This window comes from Amblyomma mixtum, chromosome 7, assembly GCF_055824585.1.
Source record: "Amblyomma mixtum isolate Tamu chromosome 7, ASM5582458v1, whole genome shotgun sequence".
NCBI classification, from domain to species: Eukaryota; Metazoa; Arthropoda; class Arachnida; order Ixodida; family Ixodidae; genus Amblyomma; species Amblyomma mixtum.
In genome coordinates, this window is record NC_143018.1 from 142,052,462 (window position 1) to 142,077,995 (window position 25,534).

Sequence of the window (25,534 nt, forward strand, 5' to 3'; positions counted from 1 at the left end):
ACATGCCGAACTATCGGATTTTACTATAAAAATATTAATAGTGCTCTCCTCAGTGTCCCTTTAAAGTGCGACTAAGATGTCCACTGGTGGTTACGACGGCGACGCCGCGAAACGCAAAAACGGGCGCCAAAGAGCTGCGCTCAAAAAAAAAAAAAATTGCCGACGATTACGTTACTTCCTACTGCGAAATTTGAGCCCAGGTCATCAGCTGTTTCAGCTTTTCGATAGATTGATGATAAGAATTCGAGCAAGTCATTATGTAAAATTACAGACAACTTGTTATTTTTCACACACATTCCTTCTTCAAGAAACACTCCACTACCAGTTCTTGATTGGCAATGAAGGAAGCTTTGTGGTCGGAGAAATAGACGGATGCATGCTCGACTTGTTGCAGCAGTGCCTGGTTCTCAAAGACGAGGTTTCGCGTGGTTGCCACAGCCGTGGGAGGCGTTACGAGCGAGAGGAACGGGATGTTCTCCCGCATTAGTAGTAAAATTTTTTTGTTTGTCTGTATATGTACCGTGTTTGTCAAAAGTAACCAGGCTGCATGGTTCGCTTCTAGCTTGTCTAGTCGAGCCCTTGTGGCTTTCGTAAAGATCAAAACGTGTGGAAGGCAAGAAGACGCCCAGTCCTTACCTTTAACGACCATTTAAGCTTTAGGGAAGCTGTAAGGGCTCCACTGTACGAGCTAGAAGCAAACCATGCAGCCTGGTTACTTTTGACAAAGATTGTACAATAAAGTCTCCACTCACCCTGCCACCCTGGCAGGTGGCAGTTAGGTTTCAGTGAACAAATTATGTTTTGTCTGTTTGCCTCTCTCTCTTGTGGTAGTGCACTTTAAGTGCAATAATTCTTTTGTATTGTAATCTCTCTCAAGTGTAACCTTGCACGAGTTGCATTCTTTTGTTAATCACTTTGTATGTGCTTGTACTAGTGATTTTTGAAGTCATAACCACTTAAGGTATGGAAAGACTCGTCGCACTTAGGTTCTAATGGACTGTGTTTTTCTGATATACTGTTGGTAAGAAAAATAGGTTATATAGGTTTGGTTTATGGGGTGTAACATCCCAAAGTGACTCAGGCTATGAGAGATGCCGTAGTGAAGGGCTCCGGAAATCTCGACCACCTGGGGCTTTTATGCGAAGCATACTACTTTAGCTACCACTTCAGCCCTTCACCGTGGTTATGCGCCTCCAAATCACGTGATACATGACGTCACACCACGTGACACAATGACGTCACGACAGTAGAGAAACGGGGGCCCACCTCGCGCCGTCGCTGTGGTTGTGCGCCTCCAAATCACGTGATACATGACGTCACACCACGTGACACGATAACGTCACGACAGTGGAGAAACGGGGGCCCACCTCGCGCCGTCGCTGTGGTTGTGCGCCTCCAAATCACGTGACACGATGATGCCACACCACGTGACACGATGACGTCACGGCAGTGGAGAAACGGGGGCCCACCTCGCGCCATCGCTGTGGTTGTGCGCCTCCAAATCACGTGATACATGACGTCACACCACGTGACACGATGACGTCACGACAGTGGAGAAATGGGGGCCCACCTCGCGCCGTTGCTGTGGTTGTGGGCCTCCAAATTACGCGACACTATGATGCTTCGCATTCTCCAGGCTTAACCAAGTTAAGCCTCAGCCATTTTTTAACGTGCACTGACATCGCACAGTACACGGGCCTCTATAACTTTGCCTCTATCGAAATTCGGCCACCGCGGCCGGGATCGAACCCGCGTCTTTCGGGCCAGGAGACGAGCACCATAACCACTAAGCCCCTGCGGCGAGGCAAGAAAATTCAAGGGGGGCACTTTGTTGACCTAAAGTGCGGTGAGGCGAAAGCCGGTGTGTGTCACTGATGTGTGGTGAAGATGTTTAGCTTCGCCTCTAGGAGTGGAACACGACAGCGTCTTGCAACGCTGCTAGGGAGTCCACAGAACGCCATCGACAGTTCGGCTCTACGCTTTGCTTGTCGGTAAATTGATTTTTGAAGAAAGGAAATTTATCTGTCTAGCTTTTCTTGCATGCCGATCTCAGTTCATTTCCGTCAATAATCATCTTTCGTCCTCCTCACCCGTTTCGTCCGGTGTTCCCCAGGGAAGCGTTTTGGTACCTTTACTTTTTCTAATGTTCATAAATGACTTTCCCGCCTGCGTATCATCCAAAATCAGATTATTCGCTGATGACTGTGTTATATACCGTAGCATTTCTAACGACTCTGACCGCCAATCTCGGCAAACTGATTTAGATTCCATTAGTAACTGGTGTTCTTCTTGGCTAATGACCCTTAATTCCTCTAAAACTAAACTTGTCTCTTTCACTCGCAAGTCTTGCCGCATCCCGACATCTTACACTCTCCTTAATAACCCGGTTGAACTTTCTACTTCCTACAAGTGTTTGGGACTACACCTTCAGTCTAATTTAACATGGAACTACCATCTTAGCCATATTCTTGCAGCTGCTAACCGCTCTCTGGGTCTTCTAAAACGTAACCTTAAACAAGCGCCTTTTCACCTGAAAAAACTACCATACGTTACCTTAATACGGCCTAAAATCGAATATGCGTCGGCCATCTGGGACCCGGATCAAGCATACCTTATAGATGACTTGGAATATTTGCAAAACCGTGCCGTTAGATTCATCTTTTCTGATTATTCTCGTCATACTAGCGTCACCGCACTAAAGGCTCGCGCCGAATTTGATACGTTATCACATCGCCGCAAACTATCACGTCTCGCACTCCTTTTCCATAAACTTTACCATCATGTTCTGCTCCATGACGATTTTTTTCAATCACCTGAGTCTTTTTTTCCACGTCGCGACCACCCGCTGAAAGTTAAACGCATATCATGCCACACTTCTTCGTTTGCTAACTCTTTCATACCACGTACTATAGTCGACTGGAATAATCTACCATCACACATCGCTTCTGAACGGGATCTTAATAAGTTTCAGGACCTTATTACCCAAATGCCTGTTTAGCTTTACTAACTGATTGTACCACATGCTGCATTCAGCTTTCTTGTTATTTTGTTTTGTTCCTGCGGTTGTTATGCCTCTAAAACACTATCTGTTCTTTTTTTCGTGTAAATTACAATGTATACTACAGGTTTTTGTTTATTTCTTTTGTTTTCTACATGTGCTTTCTGTTCTTATGTATTGCACCTTGGCGCTTGCTCAATCTTATTTTGCGTTGTGTGTCATTGCTCCCCCCTATGTAATACCCTCGATTGAGGGCCTTTAGGGGTTTATTGAATAAAATAATAAAATAGAAATATCTGGGTGGACATCTGAACCTCACCGTAACGGGAAGGGAGGAAGATGGGAGTGAACGAAAACACTGTATTCACTAGACGCGCTTTTGTTCATTCCAAACCACCGAGCTGGCATGGCGGAGTGGTTAGCGTGCTCGTCTCGCACTCCGCAGGCCCAGGTACGATTACTGAACTCGAACAATTTCCTACTCGGTTTTATTTATTTGTCTAATCTGACTAGAAAGGTTAATAACGCCAATTGGTTAATTAAGCAAGTAACTAAACTCAGTCCCACTTTTCTTGGAGCATCACTATACGATCCCTTTAATTGGTTGCATGGTTACTAGATTGATTGTAAAACATTTTATTCGCCGGGAAGAGCTTGACAAGAGGTCGCGTTAAGTGGTCGAGAGTACATAGCCTAGCCAAAGTACAACTAGCCCCGTTTGAAATTCGCGCACTGTGACGTCACGACCAATCGAAACAAGGTCAGCGTAGCTACGGCGGCCACATGAGGTCTCGCTTTTGCTGTCGGATGGTTGCTTTCGCAACAAAAATAAAAAATAGATTACATTTCGTTCACGAATTCTTCGCCTCAATGTATGGAAAAGTTGAAACGGCTGATGAGCTGCGTTCAAATTTCGCATTAGTAATTAATTCTCTTGATCACAACATTTTAATATTTAAGCTCGCACATTATGGCATTCGTGGTAAATCTCTTGAATTACTTCGGTCATACTTAAAAAAATGGACTCAGTGTGTTCACCTTGGCAATAATAAAACTTCACCTCTGCCAATATTAACTGGTGTACCACAAGGTAGCATATTGGGCCCATTAATTTTCATCATCTATATAAACGATATTGCCCGTACTGACGGGGGGGGGGGGGGCTAAATTTATCGTGTACGCAAATGACAGCAGTATTTTGCTATCAGGCAGTGATGTTAATACTCTTATATGAAAGGGTAATTGAAAAATTAATCTTTTTGTCACGATCAAATAAGCTGAAAATCAACCCCTCAAAACCAAAGCAGTTATTTTTCGCACCAGAAATAAGTTAGTTAAAACTGAACAAGATATCCGCTGCGAAGGCCAAATTATTGAGATTGTTGAAGAAATCAAGATACTTGGCATAACATTTAGTTCTCATCTTATGTGTGACTCTCACATAGATAACCTCTGTAAAAAGCTTTCAACAGTTACAGGGGCATTATCACGTTGCCGTTCGTTTCTACCAACAAAAATAAAACTACAAGTCTACAATGCCTTGTTTGCCTCCTACACTAATTATTCAAATTTAATTTGGTTGACTACATCACAAAGAAATGTCCACAGGATATACGTACTCCAGAAAAAAAAATATTCGTAACATAGCCAATATAGACTTCCTGTCGTCGACAGCAGAATATTTTCAGTCCTACAATATAATTAGCATCAAACGTGCTTACGAGTTTCGCGTCCTGCGATCGTTTTATTTAGCAATGGTTTCTTTCAGGCATTTCCTTAAGTCATTAGCCTCTTTAGAACTCAATAAAACACTCATACACGGTACACTGATATATGGTTCATACCTCGTTTCCGCACAAATTATAAAGTGCAAACACTTGAGCATAATCTTCCAGTCATCCTAAATAAATACAAACACATAACCAAGCCTACACTAAAACAGTTACTTGACCAATTCTTGTCCACATAGCTGCACCTTTCTTTACAAATTGTACCAGATGTGCACAAGTGTACTCACTTTAGCTATAATTATATAATGTAGGTTTCGAGATTGTGTGTATTATGTGCTGCCTTTTCCTAGATATATAACCGGTTAACTATTTGATGGATAGTTTACATGCTATTATTTCCTTAGCCTTAATGTCTTTTATTTTTTGTATGCCACATAATTGTATTTCTAAAACAATATGTGTAAATTTCCTTTGAAGTTATAATCGATATTTCGTCAATACTGTTTTCTGTAGAACTGGTGTCAAGTTCTAAAATGTAATTCTTGTTAATATATGTTCTTGTTAATGTATATTTTGCTACTTAGCTATTATCCATGTTTGTAGTCATGTATTGTGTGTAAAACATATTTTATTCTTCTTCAATATTCTGCATCATCAGGTCATCACCTACTGCCTCGTTGGTGGTTTTGTAGGCCTTTGTCAAGCTGTCAGGAACAGCTTTTTGCCTATAAATCCGCCAAATCTTTCTGGAAAATAAAATGAATGAATAGAATTGAATGTAATCGTCGGCAATTGTTTCTTAAATTTCTCTTCGGCGTTGGCCCCTTTCCTTACATTATCAATCGGTTATATCTGCGATAACACGAGTTAGGTGCGAGCTTCTGCTTAGCACAGCGGGCGGTTGTCGGAAGTCCTCCAGGCATCGCATTTCCTGGGGCTTGAGCGCCGTTCGTAGGTGGGGCTGGCGGGGGTAGGGGTGCGGCGTTCGGGAACAGCTGGTTCACATCGAAGAAGCGGACTTAGTGCGTGTCGTTGGCGCTGGAGACAGCGTAATGGAGCTTCAGCGGGATGCCTTGATGCCGGAGAGCCAAGCGCATGCTGAACTTATGTGGGGACGATTTCCCCAAGAATGGCTACTTGAAGCAGGTTCATGGCAGAGAGAGGGTGCGGTAGATGGTCCTTGGCGATCACAAAATGAACAAGGGAGGGGAAAACCTCAGGTTGCTAGAGCCAACGTTTCGACAAGGGGACTTGTCTTCGTCTGGGCAAAGCGTTCATCATCGGCAGGGATTAAATAGGGCCTTCGCTCCGAGGAGGAAGGCCCCGGGGGTGGGGAAGGAAAGTGGTGTGGGAGGGGATGCGTGTCAGGAAGGGGAGGGAGGTGAATCATGATTCGTTAGGCTGCAATAGTGGAACAACTTATATCCGGGGGGTGTGTAATGAACAAAAGGCTTTGAAGGGGCTGCGACGGGGGGGGAGGCGCTGGGTGAACCTGCAAAACTCAGATAAAATGATTAGTCAGCGTGGTACAGGGAAATGAGAACAAGGAAAAAAAAAATAAGCTGGCACTGGAAGGAGAAAGGAAGGGGGGCATTTCCAAGGAAGGACAAGGCAGGGGGAGGGGGGGAAATGGCTCGTGTTCAGAGAAAGCCAAAAAGTAGGGGCGGAGGGGGTAACAGGAGTGTCATGGTTTCCGAGAACTGGTAGCAGGGGATTAGGAGAAAAAAAAAAGGTGAACAAAGGGAGAGGGTGACAAGGCCGGAAATGTGGTGGAAGATATGACGTGGGAAGGGTGCAAGGAGCGACAATATACTTATGTGAGGTTCTAGGAAATAGTCTGACCACGTGCAAGACAAGATCGTAATTAGGGACGCAGCTCTTCCTGTACAACTTCGCGAATGATATCCCGCAGGTTGCCTCCGACTGCTGTGCCGTCCGTGATGGTTGTCGTGGTCACTTGGAGCTGTCGAGGAGAAGGGCGGGCTGGTGCTTCCAAGGTTTTCTCAATGGTGGCCACTTCACTGCTTAAAACTACGACGATATTCGGTGGATTGCTGGTCAGAAAATCGAAAAGTGCCCCTTTAGCACCACGCATCACAAGCTCCACCTTTTTTTCTTCCGTTATGTCAGGATCGGAACGTCAAAAAAAGCGCTTCATGACTTCGACGTATGCGGTCACTGCCTTACTCGAGTGCTGGATGCGTGACTGTAGAAACAACTGCGCTCTTTCTTTCCTGATGATGCTTGTGAATACCTTCAGGAACTGCCGCTTGAATGATTCCCACGTCACGAGGGGAGCTTTGTGGTTCTCGAACGAAATTCTGGCTTGGTCTTCCAGGGTGAAGAAAACATGGCTCACTTCAGTCTTGTCATCCCAACTGTTGAAGACGGCGACGCGGTCAAACTGTTCCAGTCACTCTTCATGATCCTTGCCTGGTGAACCGTTGAACGCGGGCGGCAGTCCGCGCTGGAGCAAAATAATGGGGGCTGGCGTCGAAGCCATGGAAAACGCCGGCGCTGAGCAGTCCTTCTTTTGCTCGTGTGCGGTCCGGTAATAGTCCGTACTCAGGTGAACGCCACTCGAGACGAGGGCTGCTTTGCACTTCGTTTTTGGTTGGGATGGCTTCTGTGGCCTTCTAGTGAGCTATTTCTTCGGGACGGCTGTAGCTGCTTTGGCGGTTCCCAGGGGGTGAGGGTGACCAGGATATCTGGCAGAACGTCCACCAGATGTCACATGGTTTTAAAGACAGCGTAAAGGTCTTTAAAACCGTGTATTGGGTTGACCTGCGCCCACAACGGACTGAATAACTTGGCGGCGGGGAAAACAACAAGCATGCTTAGCGGTCTTCGCACAGAATGTCTATAGCTCTTGGCTGCGCCCGCCCAATTTAAAGCTAGCAAGGAACTTTCGAGATGAAGAAGCAAAAGCAACTACTACAATCTAGAAAAATGTGGGAGCAGTTCATAGCCAGGATCAGTCGAGATAAGTCTGCTCGCATCTCGCGTCACAGACAAAATGGTAAAGCCGCCGGCCTGCGGCTTTGAGTGTGAATGAAGAAACCACACAGATGGGTGGCAATATTTATGGCTGTATAATACAAACTGCGATATAAATAATTTCTGTATAGTCTTTCGTCGACATCATACCACACAAAGCCGGTAAGGTCGTTTTCCTGAAGGAAACAAGAAAATTATATGCGCTAAGAAGTCACGCTGCACTTTATCGATGATCACTCCATCCACGGTCCACGCGGTCCGCCCCGTGTGACAGAGGAAGAGAAAGCAGCCGGAGTCTCGAGCGCGCAGAGAAGAATTCGTGTCAGCGTAAGCAGGGCCCGTCCATGGAGGAACCCAGCAAGGTAGCCGAGGAGCACAGCGTGGCAGAGGCGAGCCCAGCGGCGGCGGGGCCAGGCGTGGAGCTTAGCACGTCGCCCGCGACCGGGAAACACAAGAAACAGGCCAAAAAACGCGGCAAGCCTCCCAAACCCACCACCACAGACAATGTCAAGTGAGTTTGCCTGTGCGCATGTGGCACATACACGAGGCACATCTCCAAGCCTTGAGTTTGTAGTTCTTTGAAACAGGTCAGCGTCCCTTATTCACCTGGAACGGTGATTGTGCAAGCTGGAGAGCAAGTAACGACAGGCAAAAACGAAATGAGCCCAAAATGTGGCTACGAGAAGATACGCACGCCAGGGAGCGCGCAGGTAGGGATAGTTCGACAACTGGATTCAAATCGCAAACGAAGCGACAAATGCCTCCCAGAGGACATCCTTCAGCCAAAGACGGCCACTTGCTGTGATGACGTCCAGGGTAAACACTTCGCACCCGTTAGTGTCCGCTTGTGAGCGACCGTGGTAGGTGCAAGGTGGTAGATCGCGGCGTCATAACAGGTTAAGTCTTTGGCTGAAGGGCCCTCCTCTGGCAAGGCATTTGCGCTTGCAGGACTGAGCTGCTTTTTCAACGGCAACATTGTTGGCCGCTCTGAAACTACAACCCCGCTGCCCCTAGCAGAAAATTTGTGAACAGCAGGAAGCCCGACCTTAAGAACCTCCATGCCGCTTTGGCCAGGATGCAGCCGTCACTTATTTCTGATATTTTGTGAAACCACAACAAATGGCTCAAGCCTTCGCAGCGAAAGTCTTTTGTCGCAGCGTCTGCTGCATACCATCCCGCATTATCGGACTGTTTCTGAAGTCTTGCGGCCATCTACTTCAGTTGCTTCTTCCCACGACCAGCCTGCCTGCACCGAAGTCGCGGAGATATGCACTAGGAACAGGAGTCCGTCGCCTTTCGGTTTTCTCTCGCTCTTGGCTGATTGTGTGAAGGTACAGGCGTTGTGGCCTGCGTCAGCGACCGAGATTAATCGGAGCGACCGGGAGCAGAAGCCCAGACACTCGGCAAGCTAACGCGAGATTGCCTAAAAAAAACTGGACCCTGTCTAGCACATTCGTTCCATCGTTGGGAACTGCAATTACAGCACAAGATTCTCTGCTTCGCTCGCATGCAGGGCAACTGATGGAGGCGTCGAGTCGTCGCCTCCAAAGGCTAAAAAGTCGAAGCGAGAGTGTAAATCCAGGACCGACACTGCGGCTACGACACCACGTGCGGAGAGCCGACCAGAGTCCTCGCCACAACATCCGGCTGAGGCTGTGGCAGAGACAGGGGCAGCTGCTTTGGAATCTGCACAGCCACCTGCTCCCGCGGCCGTGTCGGCAGAGGCACCGGCTTCTTCATCTCCTGCAGGTGTCGTCACCCAGAGACGCGCAGAGGTAAGGACTGACCCTGAATGCCGGCATCCGCAAGCTATACTACACACACACGCAGGAATTGACAAGCTAATCGCGCAGTGGCTCCTAGCAAACTAGTGAATGAACTTGCGATGCTGACGGGCGCGTCGATTTTCCACTAAATGGTATCCACGTCAAGGTGCTTCCGCTAAGTGAAACTGGAGGTCGCTGAGAAGCTACTTCTTAAGGAAGGTAACAGCAGCGCAAAAAGACGGAGACACAAGAGACACACAACCAACAGGACTGGCGCTGAACAGGACTCAGCGCCAGTCATGTTGGTTTTGTGTCTCTTGTGTCCCCGTCTTTTTGCGCTGCTGTTACCTTCCTTAAGATGAACCACCGACTAGCCCATACAAAAAGTTTGTTAGAAGCTACTGCCGCTCTTACGCTGATCGTCAAGGGAGAAGAAAGACCATGCTGACATCCTTCACTGGCAGCTGCTGTATTGCGCTGTAATCACGCAGTCGAGGGCCTGCAAGACGTTCCTCTCTTCAAGGGGACTTGATCTTGAACTCTGCCCGGCCCGACCACAGGAGTGGTACACTGTTAGTAAGATCTTGTAATTTGGCTGAGATTTCCACTGGCATGCAGTTAGCACTGCTGGATGTGATAATACGTGAAAATGAATGCACGCAGTTTCGATCTTAAAATAAAGCGTTGGAACGGTGCTCTATGGCGAGCGTTCTCTGTGCGGTTGTTCTCTCTGGTGCGTTAGTAAAGCAAAGCAGGCGAGACCATTATGAATTCACGTTTCCCCTTCGTAGATTCAATGCCTACTGGAAAATGATTGGTTGGTTGGTTTATGGGGTTTAACGTCCCAAAGCGACTGAGGCTATGAGAGAACGCCGGAGTGAAGGGCTCCGGAAATTTCGCCCACCTGGGGTTCTTTAACGTGCACTGACATCGCACAGTACACGGGCCTCAAATTTCTCCTCCAAAGAAATTCAGCCGCCGCGGCCGGGATCGAACCCGCGTCTTTCGGGCCAGCAGCCGAGCACCATAGCCACTGAGCCACCGCGGCGGCTACTGGAAAATGAACTACACTTCCAGACTGCTGACGTGACTGACGCTGAAGTAAACCATTTGCACACCGCAGGTCGGCGCCTGCCCGCAAGTTCTCGGGGCACATGCGGACCATGAGGCAAACATCAGCATTCCCGCCACCGAGCGCAGGAGACCGAAACCGTGAGCCGCCCTTTCCTCTGTTTGCATCCAAGTCGACCAGCTTTCATTTCCCGCCATCGCAAAGGCGTGTGGTGACGGCAGTCGATCCATGGGGCGCCGAGAACGCGAGCCTCGCTTCCAGATATTAACGCGGAAACGTTAACAAGCTCGTGTCCCAGATGGATGGATGGATGGTAAAAACTTTATTGTTAATAAATTGCTGTTCTTGACCCTTACGGGTCACTGGGCGCCGTGGTCGATCCTTGGTCCTGGATGCCGCACTTGACTGCTGCCATTGTGGCTCGGCGCAAAAAAAATCTTTGCGCTTCCTCGTCCTCGCTGGCCAGCAAGTGCTCGCATTGCGTCACACTCGGGTGGTTTATTCTTGGCTCCAAGTCTGCCTTAGGGCAGGTCCATGTGACATGTTCTAGGGTAGGTTTACCCTGACACCACGGAGATCCGTCTGCATATTGTGTAGGGAAAATCATGTGTAGTTTGTGCAGGGTTGGGTAGGTACCTGTTTGTAGTCTGCGCCAGTTTACCGCCTCCTCTTTGGTGAGCCTTTTATGTGGAGCTGGGTAGCGTTTCCGCTGACCCCTGTAATGATCGAGTATATCTGAGAACGTGGGGGTAACTGGGTCAAAGGTGCCTGTGGTGCAAAGTGTTGAGTCTGCTCGGTTGACGTACCCTCGAGCTAACTCTTCTGCTGCCGCGTTGTCCCTCATCCCCTCATGTCCGGGAACCCACACTATACTATGTTTAGTGTTTTTGTGTCTTCTCGTCGTGTGTAGAATATGATTGGCGATGCTGGCGATCCTGCCTCTTGTGTAGTTTATACATGCTTGTTTGGAGTCCGTCACTATAGTGAGGTTGTGTCCTGTTGCGCTGCCGTGCGATATTGCCAGAGCAATGGCGGCTTCTTCAGCTGCTTCTCTGTTTGGGTTGTTTATCGTTGCGCTGGTTATTTCTTGCCCTCCGTCATCTGTTACAACGGCGATCGTTTTGCGTTGGTATCGGTACTTTGCTGCGTCCGTGTAGACTACGTTGGGATTGCCGCTGAGTTCTCTGGTGAGTGCTCGGACTCTGGCTTGTCGTCTTTCATGATGTATATTGGGATCAATGTGTCGGGGTATTGGTCTTACCCGGATGTGGTTTCTGTCTTCATTATTAATCTGTTCCTTGTCTCTTTGTGTGCCTAGAGGTGGCCGTAATTTCTCCAGTAGGTGTCTTCCCGTTCTTGTTTGAGTGAGTCCGTCTAATTGCGCACTACGTTGCGCTTCTCGTAGTTCGTTGAAGGTGTTCGATACTCCCAGGGCCATTAGTTTTTCGGTTGGGGTGGACATTGGAAGTTTGAGCGCCGTTTTGTACGCTTTAGAGTCGCTTGCTTGTTTAGTTCGTGGTAGGGGAGGCTGTACGTTACCCTGCTCGTGGCGAAGCTGTCTATGAGTCTTATGGTGTCCTGTTCTCTTATCCCCTTCTTTTTACTGCTGACTCTTCGCACGATTCTGGCGACTTGCTTTGTTGTACTCTCAACAGAGGCGATGGTTTTGCTGCATCGTCCTATGTTTTGCAGCCACATTCCAAGTACATCTTGCAAAATTTTTTAGCGCGAAAAACACGGACAGAAAGAGTAGACGACACGAGCGCTGTCGTCTACTCTTTCTGTCCGTGTTTTTCGCGCTAAAAAATTTTGCAAGATGTATGTTAACCAACTCGCCCAATCTGCAGTATTGTTAAATTCCAAGTACCCTGACTTCCGTTTTCTCAGGTATTGTCTCGTTTCCGAGTTCCAGGGTGATTTGGGAGTCGCATTTAGGGAAGGCCAACTAACTGGTTTCCCAGAAAATCTCGCGTCGGAGTCATTGACTGAGGGTGAAAAATCCACGAAAAATGCCCTGATAAGCAAACTTGGAGGCAGTTGAGCCACCCACGTCACGTAACCTTGTGGCGTCATCACAACCTGCCCACTGGATTGCCAGCAAATTGCTTAGCGCGGCTGGATGCAGTTAAATTAAAAAAAATTGAGGGGGCACTTTTGCTCTCTGAAGTGCTGCGAGGCGAAAGGTTTTTCTGGCGCAATGTTGTTTTTCATTTATTTTTATTTTCCATATTTTATTTTCATTTTTGTTTTACTTTCATTGTTTTTTATTTTTTATTTCCATGTTTTATAATCTCTAATTTATTTCTTATTTTGCATATTTTATTTTTTCTTTCTTTATCGCTGTTTATTTTTGTTGTTTTTATTTTTATTTTCATGTTTTATATTTTCTGATTTATGTTTTATTTTTGTTTCTTTTCATGTTTTATTGTTTTCTAATTTTTCCCTTATTTTTCATTTTTCTATTCCTTTTATGTCGTTAATGAAACCCATGCATTCACTAGATGGGCCTTTATTCATGCTCAAACCTTGAGCCTTCTTGGCGGAGTGGTATCATCTCCGCTTCAGCCTCGACGCAGTTTCTTTTTGAGTACTGACGCCGAAACGCGGACAAATCTGCCGACACGGCTGCTAATGACAGCATGAGGCATTAAAGGCTTTTAATAAGGGAGTAATTACTCATTTGCATCCACCCAAGCGCAGCCATACAGCTACAAAGGAAAGCTATACAGCTTTCTCAGAAACTTCGTAGTTCTCAGAAACTTCGTAGCTTTTTTTTTTTTTTTTACTCCCTTATTACAAATCTACTCCACCTTGGGGGATTCCCCTAAAACATTTGATCATTAAAGGCTTTCTCCTTAATAATTAACGTGAGTCGCACAAGCCTCGTTGATGGCAGCACGTGGGATCGCCGGCCAGTGGCGCATCGTTTAACGGCCCCACCACAACGCCAGGACTGTTATGAGGACTCCCAGGGATCTATGAAGGTTAAGTAGATAATGACAAAATGTGCATATATGGGCATCAAAGCTATCGCATCATAGCCTTAAGGCGAAGCTTAAGTGTCCCCTCGAATTTTTTGCATGTGCGAGAAAAGGTATATTCATGCGCGCAGCAGGCTTCACTTTCAGCTCGGTCGCGTAGCGAGTTGAGCTGGAACGTTGAACCTGGCGTCGTTTATGTCAGCGAGGCTGCAATCAAAGGTGTGGTCACGGAATATGACAACTCGCATGTTTTTAGAGGCCACCTAACGCGAGGTGCGGGCGGGGACGAAAGTCTCTAGGCCATGCGACCTGTGGGCGGTTTACAGCACTGGAGCAGTGCGCCTGGTGTCAAGGCCGGCTCCCGGCCGACGAACGCGCCCTTTCCCCATCCGCAAGCATAGCAGTCAACTCGCCCACAGCTGCCGCAATCCGGATGCCGACTTGCTGGCCTCGCCCTGGCACCGGCAGGCACAAGTCGTTAGCCGCTCATTTCTGGCTGTTGTCGTGCCATTCCTCGCTCGCCTTTGACACTTTTGACGACGCGCATCTTTGAGACGCGCAAAAAATTAATGTATATTACTGCTCTGCATGCAGAGAACTTCGAAGCGAACATTCCCAGATACCTGGTCGTCAGCTACCACCCTACCTATCGTCAGAGTTAAAAAATAGGCGCTTAGATTGAAGCAAAAACTAGAGATAACCTTACACGTTAAATTTTTTTTAGAACAATAAGGTCATAATCTACGGATAGAAGAAATAGGAATGGTGTCTTTTAAAATGTAAAAGTCACTGCATACATGCTAAGGTTTTTTTTTTTGAGTGTATGCAGTTAGAGAATTTCTCCAGTATTCAAGAGGTGGCACCCAAACAATAAATAAGTAAGGTAGGTAGGTAGGTAGGTAGGTAGGAAAGACTTTTATTGCTCTAGAAAGGTGCTAGTAGCAGACGAGAAAGAAGAGGTCCATCTTCCTCCTTCTCACAGGGTCGGTGCCCCTATTCCAGGGCGCCGCTGAGCTTCGCTGCTCGTTGGGCGTGCTGGATCAGACCTTGTTGGCAACCCAGATCGCCGCTGGAGAGCCGGCTGTCCCACTGTTCTGCACTCGGTTCTTTGCGAAAGCTGTCGTTCTTACTGCATTCCCACGTGGTGTGGTACAACAATGGTTTGCTGCCACACCACGGGCAACTGTCCCGATATTGCGTCGGGTAAATCTTGCTAAGGATATGCAGGTTTGGGAATGTTCCTGTCAGCAATCTTCGCCAATACACTGCCTCTAGTTGATTTAGATCAGAATGAGGCGGCAGATAGCGGATCCGTACCCCCTTATAGTAGTTGAGAATGTCTGAGTACGTAGGGCCGACTCGGTCGGGTAGATCATCCGATTGGGCGGAAGCTCGGCTCGTATACCCTCGAGCTACCTCGTCGGCGCGTTCGTTCCCCTCTATGTCGGTGTGTCCTGCACCCAGTAAATGCTTTGTGTGACTTTTGGTGGGGTCGCGCTCTGGAGGAGCCGGAGCGGGGTGCGACCTATGCGGCCGTTCATGTAGTTGCGGCAGCAAGTGTTTTCCAATGACAATATAGAGGTGAATATTGAATACGCCATTCCATGCAGGTTGTGGCCTGTAAGAGAGGGCTTTCTTTAATGGCATAGCACTCTTGGCAGAAAACTTTCCGCTAGGAATCTTAAGGTAGATGCACTTTTTTGGTGACCTTAACCTTAGATAGCGCGTTTATGCTTTATTTTGGAGCGGCACCATTTTAAGCAAACAAAAGTGACCCGAAAGGTGGGACACAAAAAAAAAATAAGAACCGACACTATCTCTTCCCTATTGTATAGCTTGTGGGGACCCGCAGGATCAAACTTCGCTGTGCGCCCTGCCGCGTCAGCTCACATGCCTTCTTCGGCGTTGTTAGTACTGGCTTCGAGGAGCGAATCGACCAGCTCAGCTCGGGTCCCTACAGCACCCACCACTCTTTTCAGAACGGCGAATATCGCAGAAATCGATGAGTGCGCTGTCTCTTTTACGCCGCAGTGCCATCCTGTCCATGATCGGGAGCGTCGTCATCGTCTTCCTCATGGTGGCCTTGTTGGTCGGCATGATGATCGCGCGCCGCAAGCAAATCGACGACTCCAAGAGGAGAACCGCCGGCGGTGTACAAACGGCTGCCGCAGACACTAATAAGGACGGGACCACCCCTGCCACGGTCTCGGAAGAGGCCGTGACCACCCTCGTCGTGGTTTCCGACGAGGCCGTGGCCACCACTGGAGGAGGCTCTGTGACCTCCGTTAGCTCAGACGGCGTGGACGCGTCGACCTCTCGCTAGAAGCCGCAATGGCGTAGAGAGCTCGGGTGCCACATGTGAAAAAAACGTCGCTGTGGCTTTAAGAACACGAAAGCTTCCGCTTCGTAACGAACGTGCATTGGACAACGATAGCAACCTTGATGCCAACCACACTGTTCTAAAGGCACTTGACAAGATTGCTTCCCTTTTAGGTAATATCATGTTGCGTCAAGATAAGCTAGCCCTAAGAAGCATTCACTGCCGTGTGGCCGACGACGTCTCTTCATTTTGTCGATTACTGCAAACATCTCCTTTGCCATCTTTTTCTACATGGCCTGTGCGCTGTGCAGGAGCCTGGACTGAGATTTATTGACGTCGAAGAAGCCAGTGCCGGGCTCAGGGGAGAAATTGGGGGTCGCTCTTTGAAATGAACGGATACGTACTTGCGCGAAGAAGACGGGACACAACAAAGGAGCACACGACATGTACAGAGGGCAAAACACATGTCTAGAAAGACCGAACTGAGTGTCCCACAGCTCGCAAAGGTGCTGCGACCAGGAAAGCAAAAAATACGATTCAATCCTAGGAGTTTAACTGCCCCTACTTACACCCATATCATTTCTAACCAAATGTTATCGCTAGATATCCCATGTTCAGCCTGAAACACGCCCAGAACGTGTTTTAGGGAAGCGTTTTGCCCTGTGTACAGAGCGCCATTTCTGCCATTTCTAGGAAATGGCAGTCCCCATTTGAACCATGCATTCATACTTCATTTTTGGTTGCACCAATGTCGTTCAGCTTGTTCTTCACGTCGTGAACTCGAGTTTACCAGTATCCGTGAAGAGAAATGTATACAACCGGTACTCGCCTGTGGTCAGAAGCGTGGGGGCTGACGAAAAGGGATGAACTTGAGGGCAGAGCGGCGAGCTATGCAATGAAGAATACGTGCAACATTCAGACAGGGCAGTAAGGGTAAGGGATAAAACACGGCTTATGAGGAGGAGGAGGAATAAGAGGAAAGGCAGCGAGGTTAACCGAAGAATAATCGGTTTGCTACCCTACACTGTGGGAAGGGGTTGAGGGGATAAAAAAAAGGCAAGATCACCGATAGTTGTTAAGAGTAACAGACCGGATTCTAAGGGAAGGGAATTGTAGCAAGGGTTGGCAGAAAGTTAGGCGGGCGGATGAGATCAACATGCATGCGGGGATAGGGATGCCGCAGCTGGCACGTGACAGGGTTAATTGGCGAGTTATGATGAGGATTTTGTCCTGCAGTGGGCCTAGTGAGGTTGCTGCTGATGATGGTGGAGGGGCGTGGGACAACCGCCTCAGTCTCTGAACTCCACTCTTGTCACCTAAGTCGCTTGCATGAATGTAGATATGCTGGGGTCTTGTACTCAGAATTGTGGAAATCCATTATTTGCGACTGAACAAAACGTAATTCGACATTAGTTTTTTGTTACCTCGTTTTAGCTTTTGAGAGGTATGGCGATTCCCCGGTCCCAGCCTCACATTCCAGGATGAAGACAGATACCTCGCCCAGCTTGCATGAAAGGCTTTGCGCGTCTGTAAAATGCTTGAAATTGCGCAATGTAATTAGCGTGTAATCATAATTAACGTTTCTTGTATTTTTCCAGGAGTCTTAGCTCACTGGCCGTAAACTGGTTTCTTTCACTTGAGTGGATTCATTGTTTCCACTTAATTATTCAGGGATTATTGTCCACACGCCCCTGCCCTATACAACGTTTTTAAAATATTACACATTTTTGTCTTGCGTTCTCCGCATCCTTAGCCACCACGGTGGTTCGGTGGCTATAGGCTGCTCGACTGCTGACCCGAAAGACACCGCGATCCTGACCGCGGTGGTCGCATTTTGATGGAGACGAAGTACCAGAGGCCCGTGTACTATGCGATGTCAGTGCATATTAAGAAACCTCACTTGATAGAAATCTAGCGCCTTCCATTACCGCGTCCATAATAGCACGAGACGCTTTGGGATGTTAAACCCGATATACGACACCATTCTCGGCACCTCTAGTATGTCATCCTTCCAACCATTTCGAACGAGTGGAAGCAAATGGTTTAGGGCTGTATATGCCTCGAATCAAAAAGGACATTTCGAAGTATTATTCGGGCCACTCTAAGATAGTAAAGAGGGAGATTGCTCTGAACTGAATACGAGAGGCCCTCAAGTCGTGTGAGCGCCAAGTCTAGGCTCGTGTGCACATACAAGTACAGAGCCTGAAAAAGGCCGATTTCCCACAGGAAACCATTGCTTCTGTTGTGCAAAGCCTCGCGAAAGAGGTCAACTCCAAAAAAAAAGGATACCCAGACAAGGCGGCCGGCGGTCGTACCAAACATCACTATGTGTCACACCGGCTTAAAAAGGTGGCCGAAAAGTGCGGGGTACACTTCGTATTTTCGGCGCCCAGTAAGCTCTCGCAAATCTGCCGAGCTGTGTACGAGGCAAATGATCTGCCTGTGAACAACAGGCTGATGTGTTATAGGTGTGCTTTACGAGATTCCTCTCCTGTGCAAAAAGTCGTGCATCCGCCATACAGGCAGCTGCTCAAATCAAAGGTTGAGGGAGTACCGACGTGCTGTGCAAGCTGTAGCTACGGATTGTTACATGGCAGAACACGGTAAAACGTGCAAAAATGTATAGCAAGTCTTGCCACAGATTAACGCCACGCACATGTGTGGCAAAAGAAAGCGTTGCAGAGAAATAATAGAAGTCTACTGCATTAAAAACAAAGCTGAAAAATACGTGGCCACTCCTTTCATATCACGGAAAAAAGTTTCCTTCGTGGAAGCTTGTTGCCGCAGAATGCACATGCGATCACGCACACTCATGTTGCGTTTTACAAATCGTTTTCGCCCCTATTTGTGCATATAAGTGCCTTTCTGCACTAAAGAACCAGTTGGCGTCCAGCGACTCTCCCGTGCGCCTCTCCTGTGCCTTGTCTTTATTATGCTGGTGGCAGGTTTACTAATGTTTGTAAAAACGACTGATTGTGAGTCACGATGGAGAGTGAGAAGAGAACGGAGAGGATGGAAGAGGCCTGTGGCAAATAGCTTAGCGGTAGAGGTAGTGATAGGGAGGTTGAGAGATGCGTTTTAGAGACCCACAAGGGCAGTCTCGAGAGCGTTAAGTTCAATCTGAGTGAAGGAGGCGTAGGGTGCAAGGTACAAGACCTTGTTGACGGCCAGCGCGTGGGCAACTCGGCACGCGTGAGCCTCGTGGAGACCCGAGCGTCGAGTGAACACGCGCCGCAGGAGGTGAGTTACCGAGTGGGATCTGGTGACAGCGCAGTGGAGGGCTTGCACGTTCTTGGCCGCATGCAAAGGGAAGCCAAGAGCTTTGCACTGCGTGTCGGCACGAATGGGAGAGCCAGAAAGGTGGAGAGAGACGAAGTGATTGTGTGAGCGTGGGTAGGAGGAATGGTTGAGAAGGAGAAGCTCAGATTTTTCAGGAGCAAGAGAGAGGCCAGCGGTGGTGACAAAGGAGTCGATGAGAAGATCTCGGTCACGTTGCAGGGTGTCCTGTACGTGACAGGGTGAGCCAGACGAGCACCAGAGAGTGATGTCATCGGCGTAAAATATGTGATGCAGGTCAGGAATTTCAGCTAGCTGTGAGGCGGGAGGGGCCGTAGCGAGATTGAAATGGGTAGGAGAGAGAACAGCACCTTGAGGAGTGCCACGGGTGGTGGTGGTGAAAACTTTTATTTGATGAAATAGAGTTTGGGAGCCAGAGAGTGGCCCCGCTGCATGGTCGGCGTCCCTAGTCCGGGACACCGCCGCATTCCCTGCTCGGGACCCGCATCATCGGCATAGAACACGCCCTCGCGCCCTCCGTAGTGTCTTTTCATGGCTTCGGCTCGTGCTTGTCGTCTTGACTGATGAAAATCGGGGTGGATATTCCTGGAAGCGAGGAGCAGTTAAGGAGGGCAGTCTCCCATGCCTCTCTGAAAGGGGCTGGGGAAGGGGGGAGGTGGAAATTTTGAGTACATGCCCACACCATGTGGAAGATATCGCAGGTCTCCCCACAGTGCGGGCATCGCCCATCCGTGTTAGGATCGTAATGTTTTGTGATTGCAGCACAGAGTAGAGTACCTGTCTGCAGTGTGAGTCGGACAGATGGGTGTCTACTCGAAATCGAGCCACCCGTTTAGAGAGGAATGAACGGGAGCCACAGTCCAAGGAGGCGATTTGAAAAAGGATGTGGTCGTAGCAAACAACGTCGAAGGCCTTGCGAACATCGACGGTCACAAATGTGTGAACTTGAGTGGGTGTAGGTGACAAGAATGTGTGCTGGAGAATCAGAAACATGTCCTGTGCATAGACGCGGTGTCGGAAGCCAGTGAGAGAATGGGGGAAGAATTCGCTCGCCTCAACAAAATTAGAGAGGTGAGTCAGATTAATTCGCTCAAGGGTCTTACCAACGCACGACGGTAGGGAGATTGGTCGGAGGTTAGAGAGAGATGGGGAGGTTCGCCCGGCTTTGGGATCATAGAAATGAGGGAAGAGGTCCAGGAGCTCGGCAGGCAGCCGTTGTCCCAGGCCTCGTTGTAGGTTTAAGGAGGAATTCTATGGCGCAGTCAGGAAGGTAACGAAGTGTGGTGTACGTAATGGCATCCTTACTGGGAGCCGAATGTGCACCATTAGCAGCCAGAGACGATTCGTGCTTCCGGAGAGTGAAGTGGTGGTCCAGATCGGGGTTAAGTCCGCCCGAGTACACCGAGTAGGAGGGGACCAGAGGGGGCGGGATTTAGAGAGAGGTGAGCTGGTGGTGGTGAAAATGTTTTAATGAAATAGTTTAGGAGGTTGTAGCGGCGGTTGGAGCTCTCAGTCCGGAACCCCATTGGCGTAGGCTGCTGTCCGGGCTTTTTCGATGAGTTGCTTTTGACTCTTTTCGTCCGAGCTGGTCAGAGCTGCCTCCCACCCCTCCTGCGTTGGCTGGTTATTAACAGTGATCGCCTGATTTCGTTGGAAGGCCCATACCATATGGTACAGGTCCGCCTTCTCCCCGCAGAATTTGCATTGTGAGTCAAATGACTCCGGGTCTATGGCGTGTAGTCTTCCTGGGTTGTTGTAAGTGTTGGTCTGTAGCTCTCGGAGGTATAGTTCCTCCCCTTTCATCAGCGCCGGCGGAGGGCAGACTCGACGGGATAATCTTAAGTGCTGAAGTATGTCATTGTAAGTTAGTAGGGGGGTAGGAGGTTCCAAGGCATCCGCACTGGGTGCCCGGGGGAGAAATGCTCGGGCTGAGGCATGTGCGCTTTCGTTATCTGGGATGCCCTGGTGACCTGGTACCCTTATTAAGTGTTTGTGTGTGGGTTGGTAGCCACGGGTGTAGCTATCTTGCAGGATTTTAGCCGCTAGCGGTGCGACCCTGTCCCTGAGGTAATTGCGATACAGTGTCTGTGAATCTGTGAGAATGTATTCTGAGCTAGTGTGTGTTGCAGCTAGAGCAATCGCCACTTCTTCCGCTGCCAGTACGTCCGGGCTAGCCAGTACTAGTCCGTCGACTGTTGTATTTTGGTGCACTACCGCGACGGCCGTCATTCCCTGCTCGGGACCCGCAGCATCGGCATAGAACACGCCCTCGCGCCCTCCGTAGTGTCTTTTCATGGCTTCGGCTCGTGCTTGTCGTCTTGACTGATGAAAACCGGGGTGGATATTCCTGGGAAGTGGAGCTGCCTTGAGTTGTCCTCTCCATGAGGCTGGGATGTTGGTTTTGGTGTCTAGCTGTCGGGGGCAATTTATGTTTAAATCACTCAGGACTTGTCGGCCAGTCCGAGTTGTGGAGAGCCGTACCACCTGCGCCGTAAGGTGTGCCTCTATCAGCTCATCGATCGTGTTGTGCAGACCCGGTCGCAAGAGCCGGTCCGTAGATGTCGCAAGAGGGAGTCCAAGGGCCTTCTTATAGGTTGTTCTGATTATGATGTCGAGGTTTTTGATGTCACGCTTTTTGAGGCGGAGGTAGGGCGCTACGTAGACGATGCGGCTTACAACGAAAGCCTGCACTAGTCGTAGAGTATCGTCTTCTCGCATCCCTGATTTGCGCGTCGTTATCCTGGCGATCATCCTGGCGACTTGCTCGCTCACGAGCCGTAGTTTCTGGAGGGTGAGAAGGTTTTTGCCGTTGTTATTTATGTGCAGACCCAGTATCTTGAGGGTCTGAACTTCCTTGATGGGTGAGTTGTCTACGCGGATGTTGATGGTGTCCTGATTATTGCGTTGACGGAAGACTATGAGTTCGGATTTTTCGGGTGAGCGCGTTAGTCCACACGCCTGTGCATAATTTTGAACTGTTGTCGCCGCTGTTTGTAGTTGTTCTTCAATCATTTCCATACTTCCCGTGGTTGTCCAGATGGTTATATCATCAGCGTACAGGGCGTGGCGTATGCCCTGTACCTGATTGAGAAGAGGTGCGAGATTTAGGAGTGCAATGTTGAAGAGAAGTGGGGATAGTACTGTCCCTTGCGGAGTGCCTCTCGTGCCCATATTCACTTGCGTTGTGTGTTTTGGGCCGGTGCTGATGTTGACGGTTCTGTCCGTAAGGAAATCGCAGATGTACGAGTAGGCTCGCTGGACTCGCTGGAGGTTGTTGAGGATTGTGGAGTGTTTGACATTGTCAAACGATCCCTTGAGGTCAAGTGTTAGAAGCGCTCGGTTACTGTTTGTGCGTGCGGGATCAATGACTTCGCGTTTGATTTGCAGAAGCACATCATGGGTGGACAAGTGTGCCCTGAACCCAAACATCGTGTGTGGCAGTAGCTCGCTGTCCTCAAGATAGTTGGAGAGACGGGTGTGGACTGCCTTTTCCATGAATTTGCCTGCGCACGACGTGAGGGATATAGGGCGCACGTTTTCGATGCTGATTTTCTTGCCGGGCTTCGGGATAAAGTGTACATTGGCTGTTTTAAACTTCGGAGGGAGTCCCCTAAGTGAGGGCTTTAGCTAGAGCCAGTACCAAGGAAGGGTTAAAGAGAGAATATGCGGGTCGCGAGTGCAATGCAGGGTCAAGGCCATCACAAAGAGCACCCCAACGAGAGCGCTCGAGGGCGGCGCAGTGTTCGACGATCTCGGCCCGCAGAGCACTGATCCGGGACGAAAGTAGGGCATTGTGGGGTTGGGAGCAAAAGAAACGTTGAAGACGTTTACGGCGACGATATAAACGGAGAAGGTGAGGATTTGGGTCTGGGATTGGGTAAAGAGAGCGAACGCGACGGCTGCTGGACGTGAGCGCTGCAGAGATGCGCGACGTCCAATCGTCGTAGGATTGACAGGAGTCGGAGGCGAGATTAGTGCGAAAGGTGTGCCAGTCGGTGTGAATAACCGGATGACATCGAGGGATGTCCGAAAGAGAGGTGGTAATATGGATGAGAAAATGGTCACTGAGAAGAGTTTCCGCTGTCACCTGCCAGTGAAAGGAGAGTGAACCCTAAGCAAGTATTTCGCGAGGTTGTCACAACCGTGGGAGGCGTTAGGAGCGAGAGGAACGGGATGTTCTCCCACATGAGTGGTAAAGAATTCCTCTTTGTCTTTACATCTACATTACAGTCCCCACCCACCCTGCCACTCTGACAGGTAGCAGTTAATGGTTAATCGCGAGAGTTCGCTCACCGTTGTCAGCTCTAAAGCATGCAGCCCATATATATATATATATATATATATATATATATATATATATATATATATATATATATATATATATATATATATATATATATATATATATATATATATATATATATATAAATCCCCTGTGCCCCTTGGTTTCTGTGGCTGTTGGCTTCTGTCATATTTATAACGAGCCCCTCATTCCCCTTCCCTTGTTTGCCTAATTGCTTAGCGAGGGCCTCGATTCTAGCAGCCTTGACGCCTTAGGAAGCATAAGAGGGTTCTCACGCAGCTTCCACCCTCTCCGTTCGATGACGTTCTACGTCACACCTGCGGTAACTCAGGACGTTCTACGTCTGCCGCTTATGAACGTGGGTGGCGCTGATGAACACTCTCAAGGTTAGGTTACTTGTAAATATAAATACCCCCGAAAGCAGAAGAATTGACAGCCGTCGCCGTAGCTCAGAGGTAGAGCACCGGACGCGTAATTCGGAGGTCGTGTGTTCGGATCCCACCGGCGGCATTTGGTTGTTTTTTCTTCTGCTTTTCTAATCAATTATCTTTAATCGATAACATATTCAGTGATATTCTAAATTGATCAACACCACAAAATAAATAATAATAAAAAAATCCCCTGTGCCCCTTGGTTTCTGTGGCTGTTGGCTTCTGTCATATATATATATATATATATATATATATATCTCATCACCCTACGTACCTACAAGCGCGATTCAGCGTGCGCTGACCCATAGAGTGAGTTATGCGCACTTATTTTCACTAAAATGACCGGAATGTAAAAAGTTGTCAACGCCAACGTGAATGAACAAAATGAACGCTGACGGCCTATGTTTTCAGCGCCGTGTTTCTGGTAAATGACGACTGCGTCATTTACCTTCCCATTTAAAATCCTCGTGATCACGATTTTTCGCAGGATGACTTAAATGCTATTTCTGTTTTGTGCACAAGGTGGCAAATGCAAATAAATATTGACAAAACGAAAGCACTCACGTTTACTAAAAATAGACAGCTTGCACTTCATACGTACTTCATTAGAGGCGATGCCATTGAACATGTATCTCCACTAAATATCTGGGAGTTCATTTATCTTCTGATCACACTTGGAATGTTCACATTGAGCACATTATTAACAAGACCGATAAAACATTAGGTTTCCTGAAGCGTATTTTGTAAGCTAACCAACAAACAAAACTTCTAGCCTGTACATCTCTTGTCGATCCCAACTCGAATACGCTTTCATCATCTGGCACCCTCATCAAACTTACTTAGTAAACTGCATTGAATCACTTCAGAATAAATCAGCCAGGTTTATTGCCCACGATTGTTCATTTCGAACCAGCGCAAATAGTCTTAACTAACAATTTAACTTATTGCCCCTCCAAATTAGAAGACTAAATGCCCGCCTATCGTTCATGCACAGTCTATGTCATGGGTCATCAGAATTTCGAGAATTGTTTCTGCGTCCTGCTGCCCAAGATTCTTCTCGTTTAGACCACCCATTCAAAATGAACCCCATATTTGCGCGCACAAATTTGTTCAAATATTCACGTCTTTTACTTGGAATCTCACAATGGAACAGTGTGCCTGCAGATTTAGCCTCCATTTTTGATCAGCCATCTTTCCTCAAGGCTTTAGAAGGTATATATTGTTAATCTGTTTTGATTTATTTGTTATTGATTGTGTTAGACTACTTATGTCATTTTTTTCCCTTAATGTACAGGGCTAATCCTGTTATAGCCTTGAGTAATCATTGAAATCTATATATCTATTGTATAAATACATAGGTTCCACGTTAGTTTGTTTCTTCCTACATTTTTTCCTTTAATATATTCTATGGTTGCCTGATAAGTGCGTTTTTGCTTATGTGCATATATAACCAATCTTGAACAGTTGTACTCCCCCCTATTTAATGCCCGAGAGGGCATTAGGGTAAATAAATGAAATGAAACAACGTTGTCAACGACGGCAGCCCACATCTGCCCACTGAGCCAGGGAGCCAGTTATGCGCACTTCCTTTCCTTAAAATGGCACATTGATTTTGGATTGGAAAACGTTTATTGTCAGC

At 48.0% G+C, this 25,534-nt stretch overlaps 1 protein-coding gene across 1 annotated transcript; it reads left to right on the plus strand.

The window, feature by feature from the left end:
- The first annotated feature begins 8,069 nt into the window (after positions 1-8,069).
- Positions 8,070-16,200, plus strand: LOC149337749 (uncharacterized). The gene is made up of 4 exons (XM_089554942.1): positions 8,070-8,236; positions 9,239-9,500; positions 10,615-10,703; positions 15,576-16,200. The coding sequence occupies exons 1-4, from the start codon at positions 8,070-8,072 to the stop codon at positions 15,865-15,867; spliced, it is 810 nt and encodes a 269-aa protein (XP_089411068.1). The 3' UTR covers positions 15,868-16,200.
- The last annotated feature ends 9,334 nt before the right edge of the window (positions 16,201-25,534 follow it).